Below are 23,436 nucleotides of genomic sequence, written 5' to 3' on the forward strand. Positions count from 1 at the left end.
CTTAACTCTGGAGACGTGGAGTCAAGAGAATTCAGAGTTTAAAGTCTCCTTACCTATATAGCAAGTTGGAGGTCACCCTGGGATACATGAGACCCCCAACTCAAAACAAAAACAAAAAACCCAAAAGGTCTTAGCACACACCTTTAATCCCAGCATTTAGCAGGCACAGGTAGTCTGGTCTCTGTGAATCTAAGACCAGCCTGGTCTACATTGAGAGTTCTAGGCCCGCTGGAGTTACAGGATGAGAATATATCTCAAAAATAAGTAACAGACTATAGAGATCACCAGTGAGTTCTCCACATCTTCAACAAGGTTTACATGTGTTTTGTTCTTTTTGACATCAGAGTAGGAGTGATATCTGTGGTGTTATCTGCAATTCTGAGACAGTTAATGATGGCCAGAATATTTTTATATTTATTCAATAACCCTTGAAGATTGTTGAGGAAGAACTAGTCTTTCCACCGCCAGCAAATCTGGATGGCCTGGAGCTTACTATGTAGACCAGGCTGGCCTTAAATTCACAGAGCTCCACCTGTCTCTGCCTGCTGGGATTAGACGTGTATGCCACCATACCTGGCTTAATATTTTGTTTGTTGTTTGTTTTTTCAGGACATGGTTTCTCTGTATAGTTTTGGTGCCTGTCCTGGATCTAGCTCTGTAGAACAGGCTGGCCTCAAACTCACAGAGATCTGCCTGGCTCTGCCTCCCGAGTGCTGGGATTAAAGGCGTAAGCCACCGAGGCCCAGCAATATTTTTTAGCTAGAAAAAAAATGTGTATGGGTGGAGGCTGGACGTCAATGTTGGCTGTTTTCTTTAATTGCTTCCTACCTTACTGAGACAAAGTTATTCATTTGCTGAGCTCACCAATTAGGCTAGATCAGGCGGTGGTGATGAATACCTTTTATTCTAGCATTTGGGAGGCAGGGGCAGGTGGATCTGTGTGATTTTTGAGGCCAGCCTGGTCTACCGAGCTAGTTCCAAGGCTACACAAAGAAACTCTGTCTTGGGGAGGGGGCGCGGAGAACAGAACTGCCCGAGTCTTGACTAAGAAGGAATTAACATCTTCAAGTCTAAAATTCCAGTCATTATTTTGAAGTGAGAGAAAGAGGTGTAGGAAAACCAACTAAGTAAAGCCTTAACCCAGTGAGGCTGAAGAAATAAACCATCATCATTTGCCATGGTTTCCCAGCCTCCCAAGTCAATTTGAAGGGATCACGTGAATCCCTTCAAAGGGTTAGGATTTGGGTAACTGTTTCCCGAGTCCCGGGATTAAAGGCCTGTGCCACGGTTTAAATTCTGAACATTTAAAAGGTCAACTGGGCCCAGGTGTGGTGGTACCGCATCTTTCATCGCAGCACTCGGGAGGCAGAGGCAGGCGGATCTCTGTGAGTTCGAGGCCAGCCTGGTCTGCAGAGGACACAGAGCGAACCCTGCTTCACTGCCCCCCCCCCCGCCCCGTGCCCCTCCACAAGCTGAACAACGGCAAACAAAAGAGCAATTGGAATTCAATAAACCTTATCAGTGGTGCGTCCCAGCCTGTGCGCTACGCCTCTCCTGGAAGAGCCCAGAGGTTCTCACAATGTGCGAATGTGGGAATCTAGAACATTCGGAGAACGGGCGGGCTAAGCCCCGAGGCCCTGCTCGGCAGGTCCGAACACAAAGCCTCCAAACCCACCGCGTTTCCCACGTCACCACAGTCCCTTCCGGAAAGGGAACCCAGTCACTCAAAAGTGGGAAGCCAATTCCGCCCCGGCAGCTTCTCCTAGGAGAGCCGCTTCGTCGGGCCCCGCCCAGCCCGGCCCCTCTCCGCTCTCGGGGGGAGGGGGCGGTGCTGCGCCCGAGGCCCCGCCCCCTTCCCTGCAATCTCATTGGCTCTGGTGACCGGCCCCCCGAAGGCCGGCTTCGGATTGGTGGGCTCGGCCCGCCGCTCGGCGTCTTCCCGGGGCGTGAGCCGAGCGTGGCCACGCCCCCGACGTCGGGACGCTGAGTCGGCCTCGGGAGGCGCAGGCTCCGCCGCCTTAGAAGGAAGGAGGGCCGTTGTGTGAGCAGGCTGCTATGGTGCTGAGTTCCCGGGTCGAGCCGACCGAGCCGAGGCGGTCGCGGCCATGAAGGTGAGGGGCCGGGGGAGCCGGGAGGCCCTCCTCGCCTCTCCCGTGCGCCCGGAGCGCCTCCTTGGGCTCCGTCTCTGCGGTTGCCCGGCGGCTTCCCGAGAGACCACCCCCGTCGGGGGCGCCCCGACCGCTTGCAGCCGGAGAGGCCGGGCTAAGCGGACCCGCCCGAGCTCCCACAGCGCCCCCCGGCGGCCTGGCCGAGGAGGAGGCGAGTTGGCCCCGAGGTCGCAGCCCGCTGGGCCCCGTCTCCCAGGCCCTGCGCCGTTTCTCGGGGTCCCGAGCTTTTCAGGCCCATAAGAGCTCTCCTCCGGCCTCGGTGCTTCTGCCCACGGCCGTGCCCTCTGCCTCCCCGAGTCCTTGAACTAACCCAGATGTCGGGGGGCATCCCGAGACAGAAGTCCGAGAGAGCGGTGCGGGGATGCATGAGGGCCGGGGCCAGGGGAGCCCGGGTAGAAAAGCCCGGGGTTGGGGTCCCCCACCGACCCACCCACCCAGGAGTTCTTCCGTGGGGTTTAAACGCTGTGGCCGTGACCTAGAGCGCCAGATGTGTTTGCATCGCCACTAGGTACGCAGCAAGTAATTTGGCAGCCTTTCTCCCGGGTGGGAGTGAGAACGTGGGAGTTGTTATCACTGATAGAAGTTTCAAAAAAAAAAAGGGGGGGGAGGGGACGGGGTGTGTGCGTGATTCTGGCCTACTTTGGGGAGATGGTTTTTTTTTTCCCTCAACTTCATCACAGAGAGTCCTAAAGAGTCTGTGTGCAACCATCAATTTAGGTATTGATCCATTTGCCAAAAATCAAGCCAAGTGGCGTGAGTCAGAAGAAGGTGATGAGGATATATCTCTCGCGACGAGAGACGGTTGTCTTCATCTCATTGAAGACGTGTGTTGTTGGCTTTGGGCTGCTCCATTAGCTCGACCTTCACAGAGTGTCCAAGATTTACTGTGGACGATTGAAGAGTGTCTAGTGGCTAGAGAAAGGCAGCGCGTGTTTGTCCAGCTTCCTCTTGGTATTAGTCAAGAGGGAGGAAAAGTAATTCGGAATATCGTCCCCCTCTTTAGGAAAGAGTTTGCCGGTTAAAATAAAAGAGACAAGGTAGCCATGGCGGCACAGGCCTGTAATCAATGTTTGGGAGGCTGAGGCAGGAGGATTGAGGCTACCATTTGCTACAAGGCAAGTGCTTTTGTCGAAAAACAAGGAACAACAACAAAAAACCCAGACAGATAGATCCCAAGTAGCCACATTATAAACTACAATAATGTTAGATGTGTGTGTGTGAGAGAGAGAGAGAGTGAGTGAATAGCTCTCAGAAGAAAGAAAAATAGTGATCCCCTTCATTATTGCATACCTGTAATCCCAGCATTTGGGAGGTAGAGGCTGGAGTCCGGACCATGTGGAATTCCCGTCTAGTCTCGGCTTCATAGTGAGTGTGAGGCCAGCTTGTACTGTATGAGATTCTATTTCAAAACAAGCCCTCTTGCTACCGGAAGCAAGGGAGATTTTTGGAATAGGTAACTTACCTGTTTTGAGACAAGGTCTTGCTGTGTGTCTCTTACTGGCCTGGAACTGAATATGTAGGCTGTCCTTGAACTGGTGAGTGATCCTCCTGAGTGCTTGGATTGCAAATGATCTAGAATGGATGACATTGGCACTAACTTTAAGGGTGAAGATATTGTGAGAGTTTTCAAAAAATTGTTTAAAATGTTTTTCGGATTGTGTGTATGAGTGTTTTGTCTGTATGTATTTATGTGCACCATCTGCATGCCTGGTGCTCACAGAGGTCAGAGGTGGCATTAGATCCCCTGAACTGGAGTTACCAATGGTTGTAAGACACCTTGTAAGTGCTAGGAACCCAACCTACAACCTTTGTAGGAGCAATCAATGAGTGCTCTTAACTGCTAAGCCATCTCTCTAGCCCCTAAGGTTTTTGTTTTGTTATGTTTTAAATTTTGTTTTATAGGTATGAATGCATCATGAGGTCTGTGCACTCTGAGCATGCCTGATAACCATGGAGTCCAGTAGAGGGTGTCAGAGCTCCTGGAACTGGGGTTAAAACTAGTTGTGAGGCCCTATGTGGGTACTGGGAATCAAACCCTGGTCCTCTGGAAGGGCAGCCTGTGCTTTTAACCACTGAGCCATCAACTCCTTGTGAGCATTTATTCTTTACTTCCTAGTGTAGTTATAAAATATCACTGCAACTTAGAATATTTTTTTGGTTTTTTAAGATGGTTTCTCTGTGTAGCCCTGGCTGTCCTGGAACTCTCTTTGTAGACCAGGTTGGCTATGAACTCTCAGAGATCCATCTGCCTCTCAAGTTCTGGGATTAAAGGTGTGCGCCACCGCCAGTCAGCTAGAATACTTTATTATACTATCTGGAGGTAGCTCTATTGCCTGAAAATCATCATCTTTGCTGTGGGATCCAAAAACAGCCTTTATTTGTCAAGGAAATTAGATTTAGAAGGAGAATTGTATGTGGGTTCTGTGCCCAAAGTGTTAAATAAATTGTTGAAGAGCAAGTGGTTTTGCATTTGAGTGGAAGGTAACTGCTTTCTTTTTCTTTTCTTTCTCCTTTTTTTTTGAGACAGTCTCACTGAGATACTAAGGAAGAAAGGGTGAGAAGAGTACTAAGAACTAAGTATCCCTCCCCCCTTTTTTTTCCTCCCTATTTTGAGACAGGGTTTCTCTGTGTAACAGCCCTAGCTTTCCTGGAACTCACTCTGTAGTGAATTAATACTCTTACAATAATGTGCTCCATATCACATATGCTGCCTTTCTCATTTTATTTGTTTCTTTTCCTTTTTTATTTTTTGAGACAGGGTCTCACACAGACAAGACTGGCTTTGAATTGGCTATGCAGGGGAGGATGGCCTTGAACTAATCCTCCTGCTTCCACCTACCAAGAGCTGGGATTACATGTGTGAGCCACTATACACAAACGATTTTTCTCTGTTTAAAAATGGAATACTTGCACAGAGAAACCCTGTCTCGAAAAACCAAAATGGAACACTTGGCCAGGCATTGTGGCGCACACCTTGAATCCCAGCACTCGGGAGGCAAATGCAGGCAGAATTCTGTGAGTTGGAGGCCAGCCTGGTCTACAGAGTGAGTTCTAGGACAGCCAGGGCTACACAGAGAAACCTTGTCTCAAAAAAGAAACAAAACAAAGAAGTGAGCCTCATGTAACTTGTTTTGAAGTAGCAGTTGCAGTAAGAAATAATTCTAAAGTCTGCATATTAATTGTCTTTTTCTCTCTGTTCTGAAAGAAAGTTTAACTGAAATTTAAACCATAAAGCATTCATTTATATCACTATTGCTAAGATTTGAAGCATTCTTTCAACACAAGGACATTGAAATCTTAGCAAATTGAAATTTGTCCAGAATTTAAAACAAAAACCTGTAGTCTCTGCAGTAGATGGGTTCTTTGAAGAAACTTTCACTGGTTCAAGAAGAGAATCCCAAGCCAGGCGTCATGGATCACGCCTTTGATCTCAGCTTTTGGGAAGCAGAGGCAGGCAGATCTCTGAGTTTGAGGCCAGCATGGTCTACAGAGTGAGTTCCAAGACAGCCAGGACCCTGTCTCAAAACACTAAAAATATAAAGAAAGGGGCTGGAGATATGGCTCAGAGGTTAAGAGGGCCGACTGTTCTTCCTGAGTTCAATTCCCAGCACCCACATGGTGGCTCAAACCCATCTGTAATGAGATCTGGCACCCGCTTCTGTATACATAATAAATAAATAAATCTTTAAAAAAATATATAAAGAAAGAAGAGGAGAATCTGTCTGGTTCTTTTGTAGCTTCTTAGAGTACTTGATAAAAATTAATATTTTGCATATAAAAGTGCTAGGTTTATCCTTTACTGGAGAATATTTATTATTATTATTTATTTGATTTTTCAAGACAGGGTCTCTCTGTGTAGCCCTGGCTGTCCTGGAACTCACTCTGTATACCAGGCTGGCCTCAAACTCATAGAGATCACAGAGATCTGCCTCCTGAGTGCTGGGATCAAAGGCATGCGCCATCACTACCAACAACACCAGGCTAGGACAATATTACTATATTCCTTTTGGCAGCACAGTAGACTCTTAGGAAATGCCATAATCTCTGCTGTTTGTTTAATTGAAACAAATGACTTAAATCATTTAGTTTTCATCCCCATCAACAACTCCATCCTCTTCCATTATCTCTTCCCCACCCCTCTCATTTTATCTTCATAGAAACCACATTCTCTAGTCTGACTGGTTAATATTACATTTAATGGAATCATTAAAAGAGATCACATTCTAATTCAGTACAGTATAGGAGCCACAGTCTGTAGTAACTTTGAGTATTTTGAAGCTTTTTCCTCCTACAGGGATTCTAAGTGTGTTTCACATCATGTACACACACACACACACACACACACACACACACACACACACACACACACACGACAGGTGTACATTGAGGTCATTTGAAAACTGGCCCTGGAAGAGGCCTGGGGACGTTCTTAGAAACATTCAGAATACCTTAACAACTGTCTGGAACTCACACACACATGAAATATATTTATGTATTGAGAGACTGGGCTTCACTATGTAGCCTGGCTGTCTCGGAACTCACTGTGTTCGTCTAGAACATTCAGATTCTTAATTACTGAGCCATTTTTCCAGCCCTCTTGAGATTCTTCTAATTGAAGGTGAAGGACAAAAGTAGGTGTTGGGTTTTTTGTTTTGTTTTGAGATAGTGCTTCACTGTGTAGCCTTGGTTAGCCTGGAACTTGCTATGTAGGCCATGCTGGTTTTGAACTCAGATCCACTTACCTGTCTTCTAAATGCTGTAATTAAAGGTGTGTACCACCATACCTGGCTTAAGGCATTTAAAAAAAAAAAAAAAAAAAAAACTTTATTATTGTTGTGCATGTTGGGGGCCAGGAGGGCACAGAGATCTGCCTGCTTCTGCCTCTGGAATGCTGGCATTGAAGGCGTGTGTACCCAGCTACCTATAAATAATTTTTAACAGTGTCTGTTGTTGACAGAATCAGTCACAGTTTTTCTGGTGTTGAAGATTTCATACAAGAAAACAGAGAAGTGTATAAAATAAAAGTAGCTGCAGGATGATGGCGTACAACTTGCATCTCAGCATTCAGGAGGTAGTGGCGGGAGAATCTGAGTTCAAGGCCAGACTGGTCTCCAGAACAGCCAGGACTACACAGGAAGACTCCGTCTTGAAAAATAAAAATGAAAGAAAACAAAGAAGTTGGGAGCAAAGAATAAGTAAGATGAAGGAAGTCCCTACATTTCCATAAAGGGAACTAATTTGAGAGTCAGCTTAGATTGTCAGAACCTCAGCTAAGCATTTCTAATCGAGTTACTTAACCCTTTCCGAAAGTATTGGGGAGCTGTAAAGGGAAGTAGAAAAGGAGAGGCACACCCCCAAGGATGAGCAAATATAGACCAGTGTTGGGTGAGCACATGGCTGAGATGTTACCCAGGCTCCTGCTCAGGAATCTTGAGGGTTGCTTTCTAGCCGGAATTGTTTCAGCAGGGAGAAGGGACCTTCACTCAGACCCAGAATGCCTTGACCTTGTCAACAGTGGCTCTATCAGAATCATTTGGGAGTTAAAGGAAAAATTTTGTTGCCCAAACTGTACTCTGGATTAGCAAAATCAGGAGGCCCCCTGTATTTAAAAACCTTTAAAATTACATTTGTTTGCCAGGCGGTGGCACACGCCTTTAATCCCAGCACTCAGATGGCAGAGCCAGGCGGATCTCTGAGTTTGAGGCCAGCCTGGTCTACAGAGTGAGTTCCAGGACAGGCTCCAAAGCTACACAGAGAAACCCTGTCTCAAAAAACCCAAACAAACAGACCAAAAAAAAAAAAAAAAAAAAACCCAATTACATGTGTTTGTTTATTTGTGCGTGTGCATCCCACAGCACTTGTGTGGTATGTGGAGGATACCTTGGGGGACTTGGTTTTCTCCTTCCACCATGTGAGTCCCAGGAATTCAGGAATTAAGCTCAGGCATGAATAATTTTTAAGGCTTTGTGGTGAGTCTAACCTGCAGAGAACTACAGTCTGGGTCAGTTCCACAGATGGAGGCAATTCCTTAGCAAGTGACAGAGCAGCCGCAGAGGTAGGGAACTAACCCACCTGCTTCCCAGAACAGGGGAAGCCAGAGTACTAAAGAAATCACTTCAGCGCCGGGGTGTCAGAAGACACAGGGCTTACCGTAGAAGTGGAAATTACGTCTCTCCTCTACTCTGGGTGGGAATGAAGGAGACCACAGACAGCTAGTGAGTGGATCCAGCCCTGTCTGAACTCGGAGCTGTCACGTACGTAGGTTGGGAGGGTGCAGATGCTGTTCTCAGAGAGAGGAGCAGTGTGGGCTTAAACCTCCCTGTGCTGCCAGGAGTGTTCTCTTAGTGCAAAAGTTGTTTTCTCATTGGGTGTGTTTGACTGAAGGTCTCAGATCCTAAGGAGGCTACAACCTAGATTTCCCCTGTTTCTTTCTGCTATGGTTTGCGGCTGGATATAGTACTATAGATCTGCATTGGGCTAAGTCGGGTTACCGCACCACAGTTTTGACTGGAGAGCTATGGGACTTTTTTGGTTTTATAATGAAATATTTCAAGTTCAAAGTCTTTGTTCCCCGTGTGTGTGTATGTGAGGGTGTGCATGTGGATAGGATAGAGGGAACTTGGGGGGTTGTTGCCCCGGTGTGGTGCTTTGGATGAGAAGAACCCCCGTAGGCTCATGTGTTTGGGTGCTTAGTCCCCTGGGAATGGCACTGTTTGAAAGGGTCAGGAGGTGTGGCTTTGTTGGGGGAGTGTGTCCCTTCAGGATTTCGAAAGCTGTGCCAAGTTCAGAGTCTGTCTCTGCCTGTGGATCAGGATGCAGCTCTGAACTACGGCTCCAGCGCCTGCCTGCCTGCCTGCCTGCCTGCCACCACACCATGCTGATAGGGGACCAACCTCTGGACTGTAAGCCAGCCCCAGTTAAATGCTTTCTTCCATAAGAGCTGTCTTGTCATGGTGGCTCTTCACAGCGACAGAGCAGTGATTGAGACACTTGGTGACCTGGAAATGGCCAAGGCTGGGCTCGTGGGCCAGCAAGCCCCAAGGGTCTGCCTGTGTCCTTCCTAGTACAGGGATTATAGATTCACCGTATGCCCAGCCTGCTCACTATAGTCCAGTTATTTACTTACTATGTTGGGACAGAGCTTCCTGGAGCCCATGCTGGTCTCCATTTACTATAGCTGAGGGTGACTTTGAACTCCCCACCCTCCTGCCTCCACCTCCCAGTGCTGAGCTTACAGGCGTGTGTCCTCATGGCCTCACGTGGGCTTGTGTGCTGGGGGGTGTTCTTGGGGTAGAATGTGGCTTCTTGGGCTGTGCTTGTAGGCAGGCGGTTTACCAACTGAGCTATCCTCAGCTCTCAGGGTTCTTGTGATCATTTTCTTTCTGGAGGATGCAAAGGAAATTCCTGCTCTTCCATAGAAACATGAGGGGATGGGACTATGTTGTTGTTTTTATTTTATTTTATTTTGATTGATTGATTTTTTTTTTTTTGAGACAGGGTTTCTCTGTGTAGCTTTGAAGCTCGCTCTGTAGACCAGGCTGGCCTCGAACTCGCAGAGTTCTCTGCCTGCCTCTGCCTCCTCAGTGCTAGGATTAAAGGCATGTGCCACCGCCGCCAGCTGGGACTATGTTCTTATCCTCTAATAATAAAGGTATCTACCTAGGAATTATACATATTTTCTCCAATAGGAATTATACATATTTTCTCCAATAGGTCCTCTGTTTCCTCTGCTAGAACTATATAGTTTTTATTTTTAATTATTTTTTTGGTGTATGTACATATTTAGAAGCCAGAGGTTGACATTGGGTGTCTTTTTCTTTTTTTCTTTTTTTTTTTTTTTTTGGTTTTTCGAGACAGGTTTTTTCTCTGTAGTTTTGGTGCCTGTCCTGGAACTCACTTGGTAGCCCAGGCTGGCCTCGAACTCACAGAGATCTGCCTGCCTCTGCCTCCTGAGTGCTGGGATTAAAAGGCGTGCGCCACCACCGCCTGGCTTGGTGTCTTTCTTGATAAGCTTTCCACCATAACGTTTTTTTTTCTTTCCTTCCTTCCTCCCTCCCTCCCTCCCTCCCTCCTTTTTTTTTTTTTTTTTTTTTTTTTTTTTAAGATAGAAGATTTAAAAGAACTTTGCCGGGTATATGGTTGTATACACCTTTAATCCCAGCACTCAGGATTTCTGTGAATTGGAGGCCAGCTTGGTCTTTGTAGCTAGTTCCAGGCAAGCCAGGGTTACATAATAAGATCTTGTCTCAAACACAAAAAAACCCAAATAAATAAATTAATAGAGCTTTCCTTGGGCCCGACATGGTAGCATAGTCCCAGCACTCAGGAGGCAGAGGCAGGGTAGCAAGGACCTACGTGGAGAAACCCTGTCTCCGAGAGAAGGAGAGCGAGAGCGCACGTAGCTTTCTTTGGAAGACTACTGATAATTTTTTTTTCCCTTTTTGTTTTTTTGAGAGGGTTTCTCTGTGTAGCCCTGGCTGTCCCGGAACTGTAGACCAGGCTGGCCCGAACCACCGAGTGCTGGGGTCATGCACCAGCACTACCCACCAAATCTTTTTTTTTTTCTTTCTTGAAGGAACAATCACTGTAGTTTGGCATCTCATGCTTTTGTGTATAAGCAAACCATGGCTCTAGAGTCTGAGATAGGAGCTCTTCATTATTTTACTTGGCTTTTGAAAGCAGCACTATCTTGAATTACAGATGAGACGCCATATACTCCTTAAATTAGTGATGAAGGTACTTAGGCAGTTGGACCTTGTCTTTTTGTCTCTTCACCTGAACGACTTCTGGATAGTGAGAACAGCATCATCATTATTGGCACTCCAAGTTGCCTCTTTTAGTTTTTTTTTTTCCTTTTTAAGCTAGTTGAGCAAATAATATTTGACAGATAAATAAATTGAATCACATGTGGTATTGTCTGGTGACATTTTAGCTAATACCTCAGGTACTTTGACTTCCACTATTTGTCACATTGCTTAGGTTCTAGAACATGTTTAAGTAGGACATGGGAGCCAGGTGGTGGTGGCACATGACTTTATTCTCAGCAATTGGGGGGGGTAATAGGCACACCTGATCTCTTGAGTTCAAGCCCCGCCTGGTCTACAGAGTGAGTTCCAGGACAGCCAGGGCTACACAGATACACAGAGAAACCATGTCTTCAAAAACCAAAAAAAAAAAAAAAAAAACCTCTACCAGTCCCAAACATTGTACCTTTTATTCTTTAAGCATGGGAAAATGGCTTTGTCCTCACATTTGAAAATTTGTATCTATTTCTGACAGGCTTGCTTATCCCATTCTGAGACTAATAAAATGGGAAACAGATGAGCTGTAGTTGTAGCTCTCTGGGACAGTGTTTCCCAAGCAGGGGTCCATTCCCAGCAACACAAAACTAAAAATAAAGATAAATTGTTATAGATGATATTGTGATAACCATATTCTGACTGAGAATAAAGAGGTGAAATATAAACAAAAACACCCTTAAAAGAAAATTATTTGGTGGAGAGGCAAATGTCCTTTATTCTTGGTGAGGTCAAGCATTTGGCCATTGGAAATGATGCTTAGTGCTTTTGTCCTGAAAAGGTAGAGTAGCTGTGTTTTAAGAGTGCTTTCCTTAATGTCAGATGAATATATTTTTTATAAAGAATGTGGGAAAGAGAGTAGAGGAGGAAAATAAATGCATGAGGTATTTAAAATCTAGAGAGCTGCTGGTGTGTGTGGTGGTGCACCCTTAATCCCAGCACTCAGCTGATTTCTGGGAGTTTAAGACCTGGTCTCCATAGTAAGTTCCAGGACAACCAGGGCTGTATCAAGGGACCCTATCAAAAAACCAGCAAAACCAACCAAACAGCCCTAGAAGGCTTTATTAGGCATTTGGTTGTTTTTAGTCGTGCTTAGGATGGAACCCAAGACCTCATGCATGCTAAGTAAGCCCTCTGAGTTACATCCTTCCCTGTTTTATTTGAAAGATTTTATTTATTATGTATACAGTGTTCTGTTTGCATGTGTGCCTGCGCACCAGAAGAGGGTACCAGATCTCATTACAGATGGTTGTATGGTGGTTGCTGGGAATTGAACTCAGGACCTTTGGAAGATCAGCCAGTGCTCTTAACCGCTGAGCCATCTCTCCAGCCCCCTTCCCTGTTGTTTTTTTAACAATAAAAATTAGCATATTATACTCAACCAGTGAGACATTAGGATTAATGAGAGAGTATGGTCTTACATATTTCTGTTAAATAATAGCAGGAGCTATTAATAGCATGTCTCCAACATTACATAGCACATACTTGACTGACACAGAGTCAGTGTGGTGGCATACAGATTTGTAGTCAGGTTTTGGAAACCTGAGGCAGGGAGGATTGCTATCCCAGGCCTGGGCTTCTAGACACCTTTGATTCCCCACCCCAGCCTGTTTCTCTTTGTAGCCTGGCTGTCCTGGAGATCGATCTGTACACTGCCTGCCTCTTCTTCTAGAGTGCTGCGGCTAAAGGTGTGCGCCCCCACTGCTCAGCTTCAATTTTTTTTTTTTTTTTTGACATGCATCCTTTGGAAATACGGGAAAATTGCCTTTCTAAATGACTTGCAGTTTTGGTAACTTGAATGTCCCTTATTAGGGATGTTTGGAAATAGAAGCACTTCTGATTTTTGAGAAATTTGGAATATTTACCTTTAGGTAAATATTTGAAGCTTACTTAGCACTGTGTTGGTGATGGTAGATTAGAGACACTTCCTTTGATCTCAAGGTTACTTAAGGCAAAGTTACTTCTGAAAAGTGGCAGCCCACATTCCCCTTGTCTTCATTTTATTTATTTATTTCCTTTTGAGACAGTCTTTCTACATAGCTTTGGCTGTCCTGGAACTCACTTTGTAGACCAGGCCTGCCTGTTAACTCAGAGATCTGCCTGCCTCTGCCTTCTGAGGTCTGTAATGAAAGGCATGCACCACCACTTATGGTTTATTTTTAAATTTTATTTATGTGTTTGGATATTGTGCTTGCATGCATATATATATATATATGTGTGTACCATGTGTGTGCCTGGTGCCCTACAAGGCTAGAAGAGATCATCAGATCCTCTGGACTGGAATTACAGACAGTTGTGAGCCAGCATGTAGGAACTGGGACTCAAACCTGGTTCCTCTGGAAGAACAGCCAGTGTCCTCAGCCGCTGGACCGTCTCTCCAGCCCCTCCGCTTGGCCTTATACTGTGCACTTGTGCGTCTTTCAGGCGGGTGCCACTTCCATGTGGGCTTCGTGCTGCGGGCTGCTGAATGAAGTCATGGGAACTGGAGCCGTCCGAGGTCAGCAGGCAGGATTTCCGGGAAGCAGTGGCCCGTTCAGATTTACACCCAGCTCTGACTTCCCCACCTTCCCACCAGCAGCTACCGCAGGGCCCAATATAGTTTGCAAAGCGTGTGGACTTTCATTTTCAGTCTTCAGAAAGAAGGTGAGTTTGAAATTATTACATACGAATAGCCCGTGGGGGGGAAAGAGACATGGATCATAATTCTTGGCTGTAGGTTCTGTTGACTAGGTAATCCATTTAAAAGTATTAAAAAGTCCCATTTGGAAGTCTGTGCAGTAAGATTCCAGTTCTGTCACAGTGTCTGGTTAGTCTTTGCTGCTTGTCCTTCGCTGTGATCTGTACTTCTGAGCCCTCATTCCTGACGATACTCATTTTTTATATCTTTTAATAAAGAGATTGAATTGCTCTGCAGTTTTGTTCAGCAGCCATTTATTATAGCAACGTACCATGGTTTAAAAACTTTGTTCCTAACTTTTTTTTTCTTGCAGAGCTGGTAATGACGACTAAGGTGTTACTATACAGGCTAGCAAGTGCCCTCTCTACCACTCCCTAGCCCATACTTGACCATGTTCTTCCTTGGTTTTTGTTTTTGTTTTTGAGTTTTTTTGAGACAGGGTTTCTCTGTCTTGTTTTGGCGCCTGTCCTGGATCTCGCTCTGTAGACCAGGCTGGCCTTGAACTCACAGAGATTTGCCTGCCTCTGCCTCCCCTTCTGCTGGGATTAAAGGCGAGCGCCACCGCCGCCGCCGGCTTTATTTTTTTTATTTTTTTGGTTTTCCAATTCTCCCATTATTTTTTAAATGTATCTTAGGTTGACTTCAAACTCCCAGCTATCCTTCTGCCTCAGCCAAGTACTTAGATTACAGCATGGGACATCACACTCTTTGTCTGTCTGTCTGTCTATCCTTCTCTCATATATTACATTCTGACCAGTTTCCCCTCCCTCCTCTTCTCCCCGTCCCTCCCCCCACTTCGCCTTGTCCCCAGATCCACTTCTCCCTTTCCCTTCCGAAAAGAGCAGGATTCCCAGGGGCTGTCCACCAAACACAGCATAACTAGTTACAGTAAGACTAGGCACGTACCCTCATCAAGGCTAGATGAGGCAACCCAATAGGAGAAAAAGTCCTGATCATATTTTTTTTCTTTTCTTTTTTAAAAATTATTTTATATGCATTGGTTTTTTAGCCTTTGTGTATGTCTGTGTGAGGGTGTTGGATCCTCTGGAACTGGAGTCACAGACAGTCATGAGCTGCCGTGTGGGTGCTGGGAATTGAACCTGGGTCCTCTGGAAGAGCAGACAGTGCTCTGAACCACTGAGCCATCTCTCCAGCCCCTGACCTTATCCTTTTAAGAAAATGTGTGAGTGCATGCCCGCCCCTCATGTGCATGCAGGAGCACTCAGAGGCCAGAAGAGGGTGTTGAATCCCCCGGATCTGGAGTTACGGGCAGTTGTAAGCTGCCCAGCATGGGTGCTGGGAACCAAACACAGCTCCTTTGAAACAGCAGGAAGAACTCTTAACCTGAGCCGTGTTCCAGTTCTCTGATCACTTTTTTTTTTTTAAATGGTTATGTGTGTGACTTTGTGAGTGGATACTGCAAGTGTGCCTGAGGAGCCCCAGAGCATGAGATCCCCTGGAACTGGAGCTGTAGGCTTTTGTGAGCTATCGGATATGGGTGCTGAGAACTAAATTTGGATCTTCTAGAAGAGCAACAGCCAATGCTTTTAACCACCGAGTCTTCTCTGGCCCCAGCATTCTTAAGTTTTCAATAAGGAAATTGGGTGTGATTGGCTCATACCTGTGATCTCAGAACTGGAGAGGCTAAGATAGGGTCACTGATGCAACTTCAAGGCCAGCCTAGGCTACCTAGAGTCTTCTAGGCCAGTTTGAGCTCCAGTGAGAGGACCTGTGGGGATGAGAGGCGGTGAACAACCTCGTGTTTGTGGAGATTCTACGGAAAGCACCTCGGCTAAAACTTTTACAGGTCATTTTGCAGTCTGATCACTATAATACCTTGAAGTACATGGAAGAGAGCGTTAGCTTGTGGGAGCCATGCACTGAGCAGACGTGGACGCATCTGAGTGTCCTCTCAAGGTTCTCTTCTGAGGTGGCTTAGATTGTAATTGGGGCCACATTGGCTACAGATTTCTGCACTAGTGGGGTCTTCTGTGTCCTTGGGTTAAGTTGGAGAGGTCAGTTTCCTTTCCTCTTGTATTAAGCTTTGTTCTTCCTCTTTGCTGAGGGAATTATCCACATGGGAAAGGCCCCGAGAGAGAGCTTGGTGGTTGTGCCTTCTGTTCCCATGGTTCAAGTCAGCTCGGCTCTGCTAATTACACGTTTGTGTCGAGGGGCGGAGATGTTTTAATTCACTCACACAAGCGTGTGTATTTTCCTCAGAGTGCTGTGTTTGAAGTTTCCTGAATGGAAGCTGCCCTGGCCGTGAGGGGGTTTGTGAGAATAGGCTGCTGCCGCGGGGACGCCCAGGAGCCCAGGTTTCTCCCAGTGGTTATGTGAGTGAGTGTCGTGTCTGCTCTGTCCGCAGCACGTCTGCTGTGACTGCAGGAAGGACTTCTGCTCCTTCTGCTCAGTCCCACAAGGAAACCTGCGCAGATGCTCCACGTGCCACCTGCTCCAGGAGACGGCCTTCCAGCGCCCTCAGCTGATGCGGCTGAAAGTGAAGGACCTGCGGCAGTATCTCCTCCTCCGAAACATCCCCACCGACACCTGTCGGGAGAAGGCGGACTTGGTAGATTTAGTACTGTGCCACCGTGGACTAGCTTCCGGGGATGACCCGGACTCAAGTAGCCTGAATTCCTCACGGTCCGAGACTTCTAGTTTTTTTACACAATCCTTTTTTTCAAATTATACAGCCCCCCCTGCTACTGTGTCCTCCTTCCAGGGAGAACTCCTGGACAGAGATGGGACCTTCCGGTCGGAAGTTCTGGCTCAGGTAGGATGGCGTGATTGATGACCCCAAGAGCAGGGTGTGTTCCGCAAGCATTTTAATCTCTGAACTTTACCCCTAGGCCTGACTTTGAACTTCTGCTCTTCCCAGCGTCACTTCTTGAGTCTTGGAGTCAAAAGTGTGCATCATTATAGCCCGGTTTTAGGTGGTACTAGGGATTGAACCCAAGAGTTTGTATATACTAATCAAGCGCTTTTTAGTTTTTCAAGACAGGATTTCTCTGCGTAGCCCTGGCGGTCCTAGAACTCGCTCTCTAGACAAAGCTGGTCTCAGACTCACAGAGATCTGCCTGACTTTGCCTCCCGAGTGCTGGGATTCAAGGCCTGTGCCACCACTGCCCAGCCTAAGTAAGCACTCTTAACAACTGAGCTAGATCTCCTATTACAGAATTACTTAATTTAAATAATAAAAATAAATGGCATTTATTTATTATAATTAGAATACTATCTCAGGGGCTGGAGAGATGACTTAGTGGTTAAATGCACTGGCTGCTCTTCCAGAGCTCTTAAATTCAATTCCCAGCAACCACATGGTCGTTGACAACCATCTATAATAGGATCTGATGCCCTCTTCTGGCCTGCAGGTATACATGCAGAGCACTCATACATAAAATATAAAGTCTCAATAGGGTTCTTGAGCATCATAGTTGGATAACGTGCAGGGCTTACAACCCATGGTTTGTTGTATATGAATGACTGAAATGCTAATTAAACTGGGTGTGGTGGTGTAGTCCAGCTACTAGGGAGGCAGGCACAGCCAGATCTCGTGAACTCAGGAGTCTGAGGCCAGCCTGGGTAATTAGCAAGGCTCCCACATTAAAAACAACACAAAACCCCTAAGACAGAATGGGCCATGGTGGTGCCGCCTTTAATCCCAGCACTTGGGAGGCAGAAGCAGGTGGGTCTCTGTAGCAGGCTTTTTCAGATCTCCAGCCCCAAATAATGACATGGAGACTTATTAGTTATGAATGCTCAGCCTTATCTTGTGCTTTTCCCACCAGCTCTTATAACTGAACTCATAACTTCACCTATGTTTTGCCTCGGGGCTTCTTACCTTTCTTTCATTCTGTATGTCCTTCTCTGTGGCTGGCTGGCTCCAGGCATCTCCCTCATTCTCAAGTCTAGATTCCTCCTCCTACTTATTCTGTCTGCCCGCCAGCCCCATGTATTCTTCTACTACCTAGCTATTGGCCATTCAGCTTTTTATTAGGCCAGTCAGGTGCCTTAGGCAGGCAGAGCAACACATCTTTACATTGTTAAACAAATACAGTGTAGACAAATAGAACACATCTTTGCCTAGTTAAAGTAATATTCCACAACATAAACCTATGTGAGTTCAAGGCCAGCCTGGTCTACACAGAGAAACTCCGTCTCAAAAACCAAAACAACAACAACAAAACTTAGACATAAAATATTGAGCTATTGCCGGGCGATGGTGGCTCACGCCTTTAATCCCAGCACTCAGGAGACAGAGTCAGGCGGATATCTGTGAGTTTGAGGCCAGCCTGGTCTACAGAGCAAGATCCAGGATAGGCACCAAAAGTACACAGACAAACCTTGTCTGGTGTGTGTGTGTGTGTGTGTGTGTGTGTGTGTGTGTGTGTGTGTGTGTGTGTGTATGTATACGTATACATTATTAAAAGATGTGTGCTGGGTGTAGTGGCACATACTTTTTTTGGGGGTGGGGGGGCGCACTTTTGATCCCAGCACATGGGGTACAGAAGCAGGCTGATCTCTGTGAGTTGTAGGCCATCCTCGTCTACATAGTGAGTTTTAGAACAGCCAGGGCTACCTGGTGAGACTTTGTCACAACAGACAAACAATGGAGAGGTGTGGGGCTGGAGAGCGAGCTCAGCGATTAAGAGCTCTTAGTGCTCTTGCAGAGGACTCTAATTTGCTTCCCTGTACCCACACTGCCGCTCACAGCTCCTATTGTGACTCAGTTTGGGGGATCTGATGTTCTCTTGTATACTCCTCAGACACTGCATACATGTAGTACATACATGTAGACAGCCACTCACATACATACACAAAAATACATGGACATGCATGCAGACAGCCACTCACATATATACACAAAAATACATGGACATGCATGCAACCAGCCACTCACATACATACACAAAAATACATGGACATGCATGCAACCAGCCACTCACATACATACACAAAAATACATGGACATGCATGCAGACAGCCACTCACATAAGAAGAAATCTTAGAGTCATGACTGGGCATGGTAGTGTATACTTAAGGGACAGAGGCAGGAAGATTGATTTAGCAGCTCTCCAAATATTCATAACTTAGATAAGACCAAGACCAGAGTTTTATGATTTTCTCAAACGAGAACTTGCATGATTGTATAAACAGATAAATCTGACTTGTACCACTTTTGGACTCTATGACACCATTTGGGGGAGATGTAGGTGGCACAGTGCTGCAGTGTGGTGCCTATAGGGTGAAATATGTGATATTGAAACCAACCTAGACTATTCCATGTCAAAAGCTATCATTAAGATTGGTGGTATACACTACAATTCCAGCATTGGAGGATGGAGGCAGGAAGAAAATGAGTTAGTACTAGCCCAGGCTAGACCTTGTCTCAAAAAAGAAAATATGTTTAATTTAATTTTAATTTTTTAATTGGTGTTTTGTCTTCATACATGTCTGTGTGAGGGTGTCTGGTCCCTTGGAACTGGAGTTATAGACAGTTATGAACTGCCATGTGGGTGCTGGAAATTGAACCCAGGTCCTCTGGAAGAGCAGCCAGTGCTCTTAACCACTGAGACATCTCTCCAGCCCCAAAAGAAAATATTTGAAAGATGTAAAAGACAGTATATAATCCAAAATGGAAGAAATTTTTGTTTTCCTACAGAAAACTGTTGATTAGTAAGGATTTTTTTTCCTTTGGTGTTTTTTTTTTTTTTTTTTTTTTTTTAAAGACAGTGTTTCTCTTTGCAGCCCTGGCTGTTCTGGAACTTTGTAGACCAGGCTAGCATTTAACTCAGATCCACCTGCCTCTGCCTTTCCAAGTGCTGGGATTCAAGGTGTATGCCACCACTACCTGGCTTATTAAGAATTTCTTTTTTTAAAAAAGCATTTATTTATTTATTGTGTGTGTGCCTATTTGAATTTGATCATGCCTTGGTAGGCAAATGGCTGTCAGGACAACCTGTCAGTATTCTTTCCACAATGTGGCTTCAGATCAGGTTGTCAAGGCCGATGACGAGCACCTGTCTGTCCCCACAGAGCCATCTCTAGTTAAATTGGCTCTTTTCAGGTCCTGATGGTGCAGGGCCACCCTCCATTCTTAGTGGCTTTGTTTTAGTACCTTCCTTAGGCAGTTAATACTCAGATGTGTTTTACAAATTCACACCTACGGAGGAATTTGTATTTTGAGGGAACTTTATGGAAGGTGAGTTCATGTAGGGCCCAACTTCTTGAGAGAGCTAACCAACATTCAGTGTCCAAAGAAGACATGATGTATGCTAGGCTTTGAGTTTAGTTTTATTTTTTATTACAATTCTATTTTGTGTAGATGGGTGTTTTGCTTCCATGAATGTCTGTACACCACGTGTGCCCCAGTGTCTGGAGTTCAGAAGAGGGTGTTGTATGCTCTAGACTGGAGGTAAAGATGGTTGTGATCTTCCATGTAGGTGCTGGGAACTGAACCCAGGTCCTCTGCCAGAGTAGTAAGTACTCTTAACTGCTGAGCCATCCCTCCAGACCCAGTCTTTTTTGTCCCCTTTTGAGGCAGGGTCTCAAAATGTAACAGCCTTGCCTCTGTCTCCCCAAGTGCTGGGAATAAAGGAGTGCTCTGCTTGCTCCACCACCCTGGCCCTAAGGTAATCTTGAGGAAGATCAGTGGATAGTTTTTCTCTAGAGAGAAGTAAAAATTGGTAATTAGAAAAGCCTGATGATTAGTAATCAGTTGGATTTGTCATGTACATAGGTACAAAGTGAAATAGCTTCAGCAAACACAGATGAAGATGATGAAGAAGATGATGATGATGAAGATGAAGAAGATGATGATGAGCAAGAAGAAGAAAACGTGGAGGAGCAGGTGAAACTCATTTAAAATGGCTATCCTGATAAATGCATGTGGCCAAAAGGGAAGATGCTGGGCTTCCTCCAGGTGAGCACAGGATGGTTTCTAGTTCAGCTGTGGAGCACTGTGAAAACACCTCAGGGAGCCGAGAAGTCTGGGGAGAGCACCCAGGGCCATGGGGACCAATACCAGAGAGGCATCTGGACTTGTGGGAACAGAGGTAACAGATGCTCTCATTTCAGAACCCAGGGCTCTCTAAGAAGAAAGCGAGAGCCTCGCTGTCGGACCTGTCCAGCCTTGAGGAGGTCGAAGGGATGAGTGTGCGCCAGCTGAAGGAAATCCTGGCCCGCAACTTCGTCAACTATTCTGGCTGTTGTGAAAAATGGGAGCTGGTAGAGAAAGTCAACCGGTTGTACAAAGAGAACGAAGAAAACCAAAAGTCATGTAGGCTTCCTTTTCCTTTTTTCTTCCCAAGTCTCCTTTCTTGAGCTTTAAAAATTGGATTGTTTTTGTCATAATTGAGTCAAATTTAGCCAGCATGGCAGTGCCTATCTGTGATCCCAGTACTCAGCAATCTAAGCCAGGATGGTAGCTAGCTGTCAGACCCTGTCTCAAAAAGAGCAATCATTGGGGCTACAGAAATGGCTCCGTGGTCGGGAGCACTGGCTGCTTTTCCTGAAGTCCAGGGTTCAATTCCCAGCTCCCACATGGCAGCTCACAACTGTCTGTAACTGCAGGGGTTTTGACACCCTCTCACACAGACACATGCAGGCAAAACCACCAATACACATAAAATAAAAAACTATTAAAATAGAAACCACTAAAAATAAAAAGATTTGAGGCTGGAGAGATGGCTCAGCAGTTAAAAACTGCTGGTTGCTCTTCTAGAGAACCCAGGGCAATTCTCAGTACCCACGTGGAGGCTCCCAACACTGTTATTCCACTTTAGGAGACCCAGTTCTGGTTTCCATGGAACTAGGCACTTGTTTTGTTTTTTGAGATAGGGTTTCTCTGTGTAGCTTTGCGCCTTTCCTGGAACTCACTTGGTAGCCCAGGCTGGCCTCGAACTCACAGAGATCTGCCTGCCTCTGCCTCCCGAGTGCTGGGATTAAAGGCGTGCGCCACCACCACCCGGCTGCCTCTGCCTTTCTAAGTGCTAGTATCAGAGGCATGTACTGTTGTGCCTGGTTTACGCAGTGCTGGGGATCAAGACTTCACAGAAGCTAGGTGGGTACTCTGCCAGTTGAGCCACATCCCCAGCCCTGGTTTCTTTCTCCTCATGACAAACCCCTTCCGTTATAACACAAAACAGAAACAAGTAGCCAACATTTCTACTTTGTATACAACACTTTTAGCTGGTCCTAAGCCACATACTCCTTCCCGAACCCTGAGATAGGCATCCCATTTAGCAGAAGAAGTGGAGGGAGGTTAGGGGACTTTGTGTATGTAGCACTGGGGTGGTGGTGGTTCAGAAGATGGCTGCTTGGCTGTGGGCGGGGACCAAGTCCAGTGGCCGTGTCCAGAGCCCCAGCTCTCCATTTCCTTTCAGACGGTGAACGGATGCAACTTCAGGATGAAGAGGACGACAGCCTGTGCCGGATCTGCATGGATGCGGTCATTGACTGTGTCCTGCTGGAGTGTGGGCACATGGTCACCTGCACCAAATGTGGCAAGCGCATGAGTGAGTGTCCCATCTGCCGGCAGTATGTGGTGCGAGCTGTGCATGTTTTCAAGTCATGAAATTGAGGCCCCCCACATGGGACACTCCTCTGACTCTATCCCACACATCTGAGTGCATAAAAGGGACTGGAAACTTACTGTTCCAAGGCAGAAGCTATTTTTAAAAATTATTTTCCTTACCGACTGGGGACAGAAAGTTCATCCTAAGTTGAAGAAACCTGGGCTGTGCCATAGGCCTGTCTGCCTGTGGGCACATGGCTTCCCAGCTTCTGCTGGGCTTTATCACTTGTCTCCCCTGAGCACTAGTTGCTGAAGTCAGACTGCTCAGTGTGGGTATTTGCTCTTGCTCTCCAGAGTCCACTCACCCTGTCTCTTAGTTCCCTTTATCCTGTGTTTGGAACTTTTGTTCTCTTCCAAGTGAACTTGCTGTTGACAAGTGGGCCAGTGTGGACTACACTGAGCAGCGGCTGCTCCAGTGTTCACGGTATTAGTCATGCATATTTCCAGTGCTAATACTTCATGAATGTAAGTTCCCACATTGTTGCCATCTCTGCATCTAAACACAATCGGGAGACAATTGATGGACAATAGTCAACTGCCAGGGCCTCAGATAGATATGTCCATTTTTGTTCAGATACAGCTTTTAATAGCAAGGGCTGCATCTAGCTTCTTAGAAGATTGTGTGTGCTAAATTCTTTATTAATATGTAATCAATTTACACTGTTTTGTATAGTGAAGGTGTATTTTTAGTGCTACCTGCTAGTAATTTGAACTTCAGGAATAAAATTAGATTAAAAGGCTGCTGTAGTTTATATTGTCTCCCTAAGTTTCAGACTTATTTGCAGAAACAGGCACCCACATCCTGCTCTAGCATCTCTCTTCAGAAGAGATACGAACGCCTTCAGAGACGTCTTTGCTGCTCACTTACCATAGTCATGTTTACTGTGACAAGGTATTGTTAGGTGCTTTACGGTTTTCTCATTCCTTACCATCGGTCTAAAATAGATATACTGCCATACTTGGATAGAGAACCCAGTCTCTGAGAGGTTAATAGCTTTGTTTAAAATCTCAGGTACGAAGTGTGTGTACTGTGTCTCTCTATATACATACATATATATATATATATATAGTACTGAGGGTGTAGCTCATGGCTAGAGACCATACTGTTATTAGTAAGCCCCATGTTACATCACAGCACTGGGATGGGGAGGGGACAGACAACAGGCTTCAAATCTAACTCTTAACGCTAAAGGTTTTCTTTTTCAGCCCTTGGAATAC

General features: G+C 45.9%; 2 protein-coding genes across 8 annotated transcripts in view; one reads left to right on the forward strand and one right to left on the reverse strand.

Annotated features, from left to right (window-relative positions):
- Anapc5 (anaphase promoting complex subunit 5) overlaps positions 1–1,656 on the reverse strand; it is a 55,455-nt gene extending 53,799 nt beyond the window's left edge. For 2 of the 4 annotated variants that reach the window (XM_006970736.4, XM_006970735.4), the window contains exon 1: positions 1,515–1,656. The gene's annotated coding sequence lies outside the window, so the exon portion shown is untranslated. The remainder of the gene's footprint in view (positions 1–1,514) is intronic. The other 2 variants (XM_076560029.1, XM_042268157.2) reach the window with 1 other exon arrangement.
- Rnf34 (ring finger protein 34) lies at positions 1,614–22,958 on the forward strand. Of its 4 annotated transcripts, none has more exons than XM_076560030.1 (7): positions 1,968–2,676; positions 13,391–13,609; positions 16,009–16,212; positions 16,337–16,416; positions 20,383–20,493; positions 20,721–20,922; positions 22,028–22,958. In XM_076560030.1, exons 3-7 carry the CDS (start codon positions 16,077–16,079, stop codon positions 22,216–22,218), a joined length of 720 nt encoding a protein of 239 aa, XP_076416145.1. In that variant the 5' UTR covers positions 1,968–2,676; positions 13,391–13,609; positions 16,009–16,076; the 3' UTR covers positions 22,219–22,958. The 4 variants fall into 4 exon arrangements, with proteins under 4 accessions (XP_006970796.2, XP_042124092.2, XP_076416145.1 ...); XM_076560031.1 differs by having other exon boundaries at positions 1,968–2,111; XM_006970734.4 differs by having other exon boundaries at positions 1,614–2,111; positions 16,009–16,416.
- Positions 22,959–23,436: the final 478 nt, after the last annotated feature.

Source organism: Peromyscus maniculatus, chromosome 23 (genome assembly GCF_049852395.1).
Source record: "Peromyscus maniculatus bairdii isolate BWxNUB_F1_BW_parent chromosome 23, HU_Pman_BW_mat_3.1, whole genome shotgun sequence".
In the NCBI taxonomy this organism is placed as follows: domain Eukaryota; kingdom Metazoa; phylum Chordata; class Mammalia; order Rodentia; family Cricetidae; genus Peromyscus; species Peromyscus maniculatus.

What these genes read in the sequence shown, in the direction of transcription:
- Rnf34 (XM_006970734.4), top strand. An exon ending in TTTCAGTCTTCAGAAAGAAG is followed by an intron (nt 13,610 to 16,008) that starts GTGAGTTTGAAA and finishes CTCTGTCCGCAG; the next exon opens with CACGTCTGCTGTGACTGCAG. An exon ending in CGAAGAAAACCAAAAGTCAT is followed by an intron (nt 20,923 to 22,027) that starts GTAGGCTTCCTT and finishes ATTTCCTTTCAG; the next exon opens with ACGGTGAACGGATGCAACTT.